The sequence below is a fragment of the Indicator indicator genome, chromosome 1, assembly GCF_027791375.1.
Source record: "Indicator indicator isolate 239-I01 chromosome 1, UM_Iind_1.1, whole genome shotgun sequence".
NCBI lineage: Eukaryota > Metazoa > Chordata > Aves > Piciformes > Indicatoridae > Indicator > Indicator indicator.
Genome location: NC_072010.1, coordinates 71,439,803 through 71,450,793, shown reverse-complemented (window position 1 = coordinate 71,450,793; position 10,991 = coordinate 71,439,803). Strand labels below are relative to the sequence as shown.

The 10,991-nt window shown below is 37.7% G+C and overlaps 1 protein-coding gene across 8 annotated transcripts in view; it reads right to left on the bottom strand.

The window, feature by feature from the left end:
* Positions 1-10,991, bottom strand: part of INPP4A (inositol polyphosphate-4-phosphatase type I A) — a 43,916-nt gene that overhangs the window by 19,642 nt on the left and 13,283 nt on the right. For 2 of the 8 annotated variants that reach the window (XM_054386986.1, XM_054386954.1), the window contains exons 11-16: positions 10,786-10,894; positions 9,224-9,241; positions 6,514-6,697; positions 5,810-6,028; positions 4,521-4,659; positions 976-1,008 (exon numbers count right to left, since the gene is read on the bottom strand). In XM_054386986.1, the coding sequence (XP_054242961.1) occupies positions 976-1,008; positions 4,521-4,659; positions 5,810-6,028; positions 6,514-6,697; positions 9,224-9,241; positions 10,786-10,894 (702 nt within the window). Of the gene's footprint in view, positions 1-975; positions 1,009-4,403; positions 4,660-5,809; positions 6,029-6,513; positions 6,698-9,223; positions 9,242-10,785; positions 10,895-10,991 lie in introns of all 8 variants that reach the window. The other 6 variants (XM_054386994.1, XM_054386962.1, XM_054386946.1 and 3 more) reach the window with 5 other exon arrangements.

Here is a 10,991-nt window from a genome sequence, read left to right as displayed (position 1 = left end):
GCCTGAAGATAAAGCAATTGTTAGTTTTGATCGTTTGGTTTGTTTTTGTTTTTTTTTTTTTTCCCCAACCCTCACACGTAAAGCAATGGCTTGGATGAGGAAATGAGCAAAAATCCTTTGTGCTGTGTGTTCTCTTGGTTTAAAATTTTGTCCATGAAAAACCAAAACTTCACCAGATCATAAATATCTTTAATGGTTTTTGCTCCCTACTTCAGAAAGGTGTCTCACCTGTGTTCTTTTAGTCAACGGTAGTTGCTATTAACAGTAAATAGTAATAAAAAACACTGCCCTCCCAAACTCAAACCAGGTTGGAACATTTCACTGGTAGCGTTTAAACAAATGTGAAAGGATTTTAAGTCTTCAAGTGTCACCTGAATTTCCCTGTTCTCCTGTCTTCCCCTCAATAATTTTGTTAACAGAACTTTATTACTGAAAGTATATTTTCTATCAAATCAACCAACTTCGAACACCACTACTCTAAGCTCTGCTCTTATGTTCTGTGAGATGACCAGAACTTTTAAAAACTACCATAGACTCCACTGGGAAGACCCTTAGGTAGCACAATTTGGCTGATGACCTGAAACAATGGAGATGTAACAAGCTGTTGCAGATTTACAACAACCAGAGACCTAGTCCAGGCTAGCTGCTGGTATGTTTGGAACACAAATCATGCTTTTTAATGAGATTTGGAACAGATCTCAAATTATTGTCACCTACAATAGTCTGCTAAAATACAACTAGAGAAACCAGAGATGATGAACAAGTGCTCTCCCATACCTGAAAATGAGAAGTTACCAGATATCCCCTTGCACTATTAGGAAATAATAACTTCTCAATATGCTTAGGTAACTCACGTGATATTGCAGAGCACTGCCATTTCACAGTGGTCAATCTTAACAGCAAAGCAGTTGTTCAGCTGTTAATAATGAACAAACCTCTGCAATTTTCAGAAGCAGAAGCCATGAATGCACATACCTGCAGCAGATTCTTCCGGAGGAGGGCTGCAATCTGCACAGAAATGGAGGGGCAACATGCATGATTAAGAAGCAGCAACATAGTCTAAACACAAGCAACTCAAATGCTCAATGTTAGGGTTCTCAAATTGAGGGAAGAGGAGCTGAGCAGAGGTACTCCTTTGCCTGCAGGCACCAAAGGCATGGGCTGCCTCCCCCACTCCACTGTTCCTGAACACTTGGATGGGGTCTTGGAGGAAAGCCAGTACCTGCTAGTTCCGGGACTCTCTGTGGATTACCAGCAAGTGCACTGTCAGTCTCCAGCAAACCACAGGGCACTATTTGAGAACCGCTGGTTTACTGCAATTGTAGGAGAAGCCGGCAGTAAGGCTGCCTAACAACAGCAAAAGACTGTCCTTAAGTTCAGTGCGCTTAACAGAAAATTACATTAAAGGCAGCCTCAACAGTACTTCGCTATTTTAGACAAATTTCTAGTATACAACTTCTGAGATAGTTAACATAAGCACTGGATTGTATACTGAGGGCTGAAATTTCACCAGTAAGGCCCATGAATGGTCCACACTCACTTCAGTGGGACAAACAAGCTGCCAGATGAAAATAAACTACAGTGCAATGCAAACAGTAAAAAAAATTATATGCATCCTGTTATAGTAAGTTTTGCATTAAAGAAAGGTGGTTTATTTTGCTAATCGGATTTAAACATCTGTGGTCTATATCTGGATTCACTAGCCAATTAATTCTGAATTATAAAATAACAGTGGAAAATATCAAATTCATTTGTATGCATTGGGACAATCAACTGAGCTTGACAATCCAAGATAAAACCATTTCTGTAAATTAAAAATCACCATATCCATTAAAGACATTATATGCCCTCATACAATTTTATTAATGAATGTCTAATCCTATAATAACAACAAAAAAATTAAAATAATTTTTTACATCTCGCTTCTACTATTTCAGGAAGTATTTTCTTTCACAAACATTCATTTCTTGACAGATCATCTAAAGCCCTTCAGTAGCATTCCACTGTCTCTCTCTTAACAGTTCTGGAACTACCTTGATTTGCTGATTTTTACATTGATTAAAAAAAAATTTGTAGTCACTCTCTGCTCAGTGTTGTTTACTCAAACCTCTAAATAACTAGCACTTTTTCTGCTAGTAATTCTAATACATACAGAAAAAAACTTCAAAAAGCTGTCATTCTGAACTTAGGATGTTCTTCGTCCATCAATTATTCCTGTATCAGTTGTGGAAAGCAACAGTAAAAGAGAATTCTTAAAAAAAGCATAGAATTGTTTGGTTTGGAAGTGACCTTTAACAGTTATCTAAGGCCAGCCTCCCTGAGTGAGCAGCGACATCTTTAACTAGATCAGGTTGCTCAGAGCCTTTTGAGCCTGACCTTGAATGTTTCCAGGGATGGAGCATCTGCAACGTCTCTGGACAACATTTGTCAGTGTTTCATCACCCATATCGTGAAAAAAAAAAAAATCTAGTCTGAATCCACCCTCTTTTAGTTTAAAACTATTTACCAGATGGGTTTGGTGTGGAGTCAAGGAAAATAACTCAGTGGGAAAATTCTTAGTGATCCTGGTAAGGCCAGGGTTTTTCCATAGTACTGAACCTGTTCCTCCATCAAAAATACCATAAATTAGGAACTACATCTGGCTTCCCAAGTGCAATTCAAATGCTCATTAGACCTATGAACAGTGTTTGCACCAGATACCTATGAAACAGGATTCTCTCTCCAGGATTTTTAAAGTTAAATTCACTAAAAATTGGTTGACAGTCAGACTTCAGATCTAATCCACACACATAGGTAGAACTGGAAAATGGCAGCAAGCCACCTTAGCTTTAAAGCTTGTAACACTTGTTGTTCTGTGGATTACATGGAAAGGGTTTTTTTTCCTATTTTGCAGGAACAGCATGGCACAAAAAATCCCTTTGGTAGGTAAATGCAGCTAATGCAGAACTTATTTGCCATAAAAGTGTCAAGATCCACGGCAGATTTAAAAGACAGACTGAAAATGAAAAAAGATTATTTTTGTAAGATGCTTTTCAGCCTTGAATTTTCTTGGGAAAATCTTCTGGTATCACCTACTACAGATTTTCCCTATTCTTTTTAATATTAAAAATACACAACTTTCAATCATTGATATGAAGGTGCATTGAAGCGTACTGATAAAACTTTAATGTAAATACATGCAAAATTTCATATAAACCAGCTAGAAATAAAAGAACATGTGAAAAAATATTAAACTTGTAGAAGAAATTTAGTCAAAAAATAACAGAGAACATAATCTGAAACAGGAACCAAGTTGCCTATTTCTTTGTAATATACAAAAATGTCAGTCTGATCTAGAAAAACACGGCCAATTTAAGATGCTCAGCAAACAGTATGCAACACGTACAAAGTTACACAAAAATAGATTAACATTTATTTTAACTTCCTTCTTGCTTTCTTTTCTGCCTTCCACTGCAACATTAACAATGGGATGGACATGAAGTCACAGACACACACAGTAAGGGACAAAGGGCCATCAAATGATAAGACAGAACAGGAAAAAGGACGTGAAAACACAAATCGGTATTTCTAGAGCTTAACTTGGCACACACGCTCTATTAAGTGGCCAAATTACAGTGACCACATGTAAAGAATGTGAGAATAAGTAAAATGAATGCATATGTAAATGAAGTAATTTGGAAATTTAATTCACCGCTGCAAAACCATCACCCTAAACTGATAAGGATATCTTTCATTCAGATGCTCATGGCATTATGCTGAGTTCAATCTAGCACCCACACTCAAATTTTGATAGGATTATTCCACTGAGAGCTTGCACTGCCAATTCCTACCTCCCAGCTACAAGAAGTCTAATTGAGAGTCTCAGTACTACAGCTTTTGACAATTTGGATAAATTTGCTTTAAGCTCCAGTAGGTTCATACAAGCTCAGCTCAGTCTGTGGGATTGTTTGGCTCCTCTCTTATGGTTTCGCAGCCCAGCTGGGACCATTAGTGTTGCAGTAGTGGATGCACCTCTCTCATGTTTAATTTATCTTTTATAAAAGTTCACTGTAGTAAGTTTTGATTGCTGCAAAGAAGCTGAAGCCATTAGGGTTTGGGAAAGCTACCAGAGGTGGTATTTGACATATGTTAATCCAAACACCCGTTTTTCCTGTTTAAAACACCCAATGTGGAAACCAAATTGTGTTGTCATCAATGGATTTGGAAATTATTTCATTGGGATGGGGATTTCAAAATAATGGGCTTAGCAGTTCCCTGTACACCATCAGCCCTTTCTGCCTGACACCAGTGCTTACCACCGCCACTGAACTATAAATACACAGAAGGATGTAACAGAGGCTTAGGAATGATGCCAGCGCAGAGCAGGAGAGCAGCAGGGAGAAGAAGCGTCTGGCTATACGCACTTGTCTTTCTGAGAGAATGGCATGCACAGGATGGTGTGGATGAAGGTGGTGGTGAGGATGATGAGGTCTCATTTATATCTTCTGGATTTATCCAGTAGGCACGAGTGTCCCGATTACCTTTCTTACTAGTACTGCTGGTGTCACACTGGAAAACATCTTCACAGCTGTCACTTTGAAGGCGCTCCTTCTGGAGAAGTTTGTCCACTCTCTGTATAATACACTCCAGACTTTTGTCAACATTCAGCCAAACTTTCTCCTTAAAAGAAAACATTTCTTTCTCAATGTAAAAAGAATAGAGACACTGGGCAACAAATCCTTTGTCAATATATTTCCTCTTGTGATTCTAGTCACAATTTCTCTGCAAAGTTTCTCCAGGCTACATTTACATTTGTGCACACACAAACTCTGGGTATTATGTATGCCAACAATATGTAATGACATGACTTGTGTGGTAAAATGCTCCCTACAAACCCAAGACAAATGCAAAACTATTTTCTAAGTAAATTTCATAAGCAATTTTAAATGCCATTATAAGTGATTTCCAGTGGGCACTATTGTTTATTATTGAAAATCATGTTTGACATACAGATGTGCATGCAATTACACATCTTTTTTCCTACATAACTCAGTGAATACAGACAAAATTGGCCTTATTCATATGTCATCATTGTGAGTTTAACTGTAAGCCAAAGTATTCCAAAACAATTAAAACTAGTAAGGATTGATTTCCCAAATAAATTTGATCTAACTTCTAAATTGATATTTGACTATATTAACAATGGATGTAATTAATTTTGACTATTTTTGAGATTTAGTTCACTTCCATGAATTAAATTATTTGTGCAAACAGTTTTAAAATGCTCTTCATGACTAAAACAGAGATAAATTGCAAATTCTAAGTATTTAGATAAGAATAAAAGCCAGGAAGGCTGAATTGTATCACTAACACACAAAAAAAATATGCTTTATCTTGGAGAAGTGTAAGAGCCCTTTGTTGTGTGGTCACCTTTTCACTTAAAAAAATATTTACCTTCCATTGGAACCTACTTCCAATTATTTCTGCTGTTTAGGAGATCCAGAAGTCTTTATTAAGGCTTGTTTGTATCTCTATGCCATAAAGATAGAACGGAGGAACTGTATTTGCTAAGTGACCAACATCCTCAAAATAGACATCCTTTGTATATCTAGTGAGCAGTTACAAAGCTTACAAACAAAAGAATGCAGAAAACAAAAAGAAGAAAATACTCATGGCTCCACCAGAACGGAGGAACTGTATTTGCTAAGTGACCAACATCCTCAAAATAGACATACTTTGTATATCTAGTGAGCAGTTACAAAGCTTACAAACAAAAGAATGCAGAAAACAAAAAGAAGAAAATACTCATGGCTCCACCAAACAACCATACCCATTCCTCTTCATGCCAGTCCACCTGCAGAGAAGACCGGCTATTTCTTCCTGTCCATCTGGCCACAAGTGTATCTTGATCATTCCTCAGCATCACTTGCTCCCCTTCTCCAGATGTTGGAGATGCTTTTGAAGCTATATAGTCTGGCCTTGCAGCATTCAGTCCGTGTATTGAATTTGCCAACAGCTTGCAGTCACAGACTGTGACTAGTTGTCGAGTCTAAACAGCAATAAATCCCCCATTTTAACAACTTTCATTATTCTATACACAATTTATACTATATTCTTTTGCAGAAAAAAAAAAAAAGAACTAATGTTCTGTAGAAGAAACTAAACATTGTTTAGGAGTCTCTAAGGTGCCTTCTGAAAAAAACATTTTATAGAATTGCTTTAAAAAGCAAGATAGGATACCAAAACACAAATAGTACTTTTCAAAAGCCTGTACTATTACACTAGCCTTGCAAATGTTGAAAATTTCACTAATAAATGTGCAATTCACCCTTATTTGCAGTTCATTCTCCATTTGATGAAAGTTTAGAATAACGTGAAGACATTTTTATACCCCTTTTTCTTTAGAAGTGTACACATTAGAACACAGTACTGAACACGGTAAAATAGATCTTTCAAGAAAACCTACTCAAGATAAGAGACAGAAGGGAAAAAAAATATACTGTGCTTCAGTGAGGAAATGCATTATTCTCCTACCTTGTCTGCCAGGATGGCAAGCGTTCTTTCGAGACCATTAGCTGATCTATCCTTGGCAGCTCTTGAGAGCCTTTCTGCATAGTAACTGACTTGGGTTTTCAGGGTGTTGATTTGTGCAATAATTTCCTTTGCTCTAACAATGTCCTGCGGGATGTATATTATAGACTGGGAACTTGTTGAAGTGCTGAAAAAGAAAGACTGATTTTAGGAGCAAAATTGATCTAGAGGTACACACATTACAGTGGCATGCTGGGGAATTAATAGCAGACAACAAAAATTTACCTAAAGCTAGCAATCAACAATGAAAGGCCAGTGGGCAATTGCACAGCAGGAACTTGACCCTAGGGCCTACTCTGCCTTTACTGAAAGCATTCAGATGCAGATTTACTAATCCCCTTGGCAAGGGGCTGTGGTCAGAGCTTGATACCAGAGGGACAGTTTTGCTTAGAAGAACGTGGGTGATTGATTTTGCCATAAGATGATACTGAACCACTATGAGCAGAGCTTGCGCCAGTCTCCCTCTGCTCACAACACAGACACTTCATTGAGACCTGATTTACAAACCTGTTTGATAATATAGCTACTAGCGCCTTGAAAAGAAAATCTGCAGTCCTAACAGAGAAATGCCACGCAGATTCATAATGCAAACACTGTGGTATTAACAAAAATTCTTCCAATAGTATATCCTTTCCTCAACTGCATGCCTTATTCAAATTACACCACCAAAACCAACCTTATGGTATATAAACCCCAAAATATATTTCCAGGCTAATCTGAAGACTCTGTCCTTGGTGTAGCTTCTGTTAGCACACACTTCCTATAATGAATTAGGGACATGATACAACTCTATTATGAGCTCACCTGTACCAATATAAAGCAATACCACATTTTGGCCTTTTCTAAACAGTAAGGGAAATAAACTACACCAATAGAACATATCTTTATATTGGAATACTGTACCTCCACTACAACTGCTTACTTGGCAGTGGAGGAAAACAGTTTATGTCTTCTAAGGTTACATGTCTACAGAAGTTGCTTACACAGTCTAAGACAGATGCTTGGATGCCCTCTGTAACTGCCAGAGAGAAAACAGTGATTTTACAGGGTGATTAATTCTACCTGAGAAGAGTAATTCAAAAAAGTTGACTTTTATCTCTGATGATAACTTTTAAATAACTATTTGGAATTAATCCACCTATTCCCTTTGCCAGGCAATATGATGCTTTTTTCCTCACAGTAGGAAAACTATATAAAGATCACTGTGATGGTTTGAAACTTACATCAGTTCCATCTGTGACAACTGTGATGCCCATTCATGACATGGCATCAAGCATGAGGTGACATCAACCATACATTATCTTAATTTTATTATTTTTTCCAGTAATTAATAGCTTCAGCATAGTAACAGTGCAGAAAAACCTACTGTTTACACCAATCTCAGCACTGTTCAGTATACACATCTACACTGGTAAACTACACAGAGAAGAGTTTCTTTTCCAGGCACAGTTGCCTCAGGTCAGGACCTTCATCGGCTGACAATTTCTGCAGTGTGTCTGTGAGGTAAGACAGGAAGGTTGCTTGGAGCACACTTTAAAAACATTACCACAAATACCAGTTCTTGTCCTTTAACTGCTATTAAGGCAAGGGGGAAGCTTAAATCCAGTATCTGTCTGAGATCCATTACAAGAAGAGATGGGGCATTTATTTTCAAAGGATATAATGCTGAGCTGGTTCTCGAAAGAGTTTCCTTATTTGCGTCCCTCTGGTCACCCACCTAAGTGGCTCAGATAACACTCCTCAGTACTGCTATGTCATACAGCAAATTGATCTTGGCGTTTAGTGCTTTTTCTGTAAATGGTTTGTGCTCTCTATTGATCTTAGTGACAATTCCTCTGAGCAATTTATTTCCATGACAGTGTGGTTAACATGCATAAAGACATATTTGTCAGGAAAGGCCATGCAGCATAGAGAGAGTTGATTTATAATTATTATATTTTTAATCACAAACATTTGCTGGCATGATCAGGGGAAAAATTTATGGTGTAAGATTCACACATATTTACTTTCCAACCTGCAATTGCTTTTTCAAATGAACAGCTCTCATCATACTGTATCAGCAAACTGTACCACAGCCTTAAACTCTCAGTGAATTAGGGGTTCAACCTTTAATATGAGTAATTTAGAGCAGAACTTCAACGCCGTTGAACCAACAAGTAATGTTTCCTTTTTATAGCACCAAACATCACAACATGAGGAAAAAAGAAAAAAAAGTTGAGATATTTAAATGAAGGTGTGTTATAAAAATATAAACCATGCCAAATCTATCCCCATAAAGGTTTAAAAATACATGGAGTTATCTTAATTATCTTCCACCTCTGGCAGAGATTTTCTGTCTCCAGGCACTTTTCACTGGAAATAACAGAGGAAAAGATATAAAATGTTGGCATTCTGATCTTCAGCTTTCTAACTTCTTATGATCAGAGAGAGCAGGAAGCTAGCTGTTCATTACAAACAAACATTGCAGATGAAATTCATTCACATATCACATTCTACAAAGCAGCTACAATTATCTGGAGCACAATTAGGGATGCACATTAAAAAAGCCCTGCACACTTTAAAACACACCAGATCTTTGCCAAAGAAAATGAAGAAAAATAAAACCCAAGAACTGACACCCTCTCTACAGAACCCTCAGAAACAGAAAACTCACCAACACTCCTCATAACTGCTAAAAAAACAAAACAAAACCAAAATAAAATTAGCAGATTGTTAGCAAATACCAAAAGCAGAAAACAAAACAAAGGACATTTGGGAAAATAATTTGAGTCATGTTTTCAACAAAGCAGGTACATAACAATTAAACTTGCAAGCAAAAAAAACACAGGTTGCCAGATGCCCATTTGTTGTTCTGGGGAAATGTTGTGGATGCACCAAGCACAGTTTTGCCAATGAGGGGAGAAAGAACTGAATGATATCTATGTAAGAGTGAAACTGAGGAGACAGATCTCAGTTCTACTATACTTGCTTTTATGGCAACATAAAAGTACTTAAAAGGAAAGTTAGTCTTCACATGCTGAATCTGAAGCTTTCATGTACCCAGAAAGAACAGTTCCATAAAGCTTAGAGGAAAAGAAAAAAATAAGCTCTTGGATCAGCTTGATTATTGGATGAGAGTAAGAAGGAAAAAAAGGGGGGGGGCGGAATTTAGATATTGCGGGATTGAGGCCCACTTCATGAGCTAAGCTGACAGAAGTAGGTTATTTTAGAAAGCAGTAGTGGCATCAAAAGAGCAAGGGTGAGCCTAGCACACAATGCTAGTGCACTCTAAATTAATAATTACACTAGACATATTTTTGCACCACTCTTTTTATTAGTATATATCTGACTGACGTTCACAGGATGCTGCTATTCATTTCACTACCAAAAGCAATTCTGCAGTTGGCAGAGCCTGGTTCCTACATCATTCCCTCCTCCCATCACCTCCAAATCCTTTCTTTGTAGAGGCATTATCATGGCCCTGCTTTCCCTGGCAAAAATGACTCCTACTGTTATTCAAATTGTTCCTTCAGTTCTCCATGCTGCAGTAAAAGTAATGTGAACCCAGACAGCATTACCTCTTCACTGGGAGCTGGAGTGGGTGCCATGAAGGTCTTTCCCTTTAGCATATGTCACTATTCCAAATTATGCCCCTTCCCCTAGTACATATGATTACAATTCCAGAGAGGTCACTAAGTTCTGGAAGACAGGACTGACAGGAAGTATCCTGCCTGTAGAGCGAGGCCAGATTCAGAAGCCTAATCTGTTTATAAATCTTGAGGCACACAGAAAAGCCTCTAGCAATAATACCAGAACTAAGCCCAAGCTGTCAGCAAGGAATTTACTTATCAGGCATAGCTGTACTAAAGAGAATTCAGCAACAGAACCTTGAATTTATGAGAGGGGTGAGTCTCCTGAAACTCATGAATTGAAAGCATGATGCAGTGCAGCCGATTACATTCTACAGACACATTTTCTAATCCACAATTAGGCAGAACACAAACCCAACATCTGAAACAGCTAAACTGAATGAACAAACAAATATGCCAATATAAAGAGAAAAATTTTTATCCTCTCCTTTTTTGGAAAAAGACATGGAATAGTCTCCACATTGTATAGTAGAACTACTGACTCAAGTGCAACAAAAACATAGAACGAAGTGGTTTTCCAAATCACTGAGCATGGACTAGGAAGAAAAGGCACAATAACAGCAGACTCGACAACATTTCTACTTACTGTTTCTTTGCCTCTTCAAATTTATGCAGCTTTTTCCGCAAGCCACCTGATTTAAAGCCTTGACAATGAGCTGCTGGTGCTCCTATGGTGACTATGTCGTAGTTCTGATCTGGGGTGGACAAAAAGGACTTACAAATGAAAGCTTGTAATCTTAAATATGGACAAACAATTGTGGAAATAAAAAAACTACTTTGAAAGTAATTTTT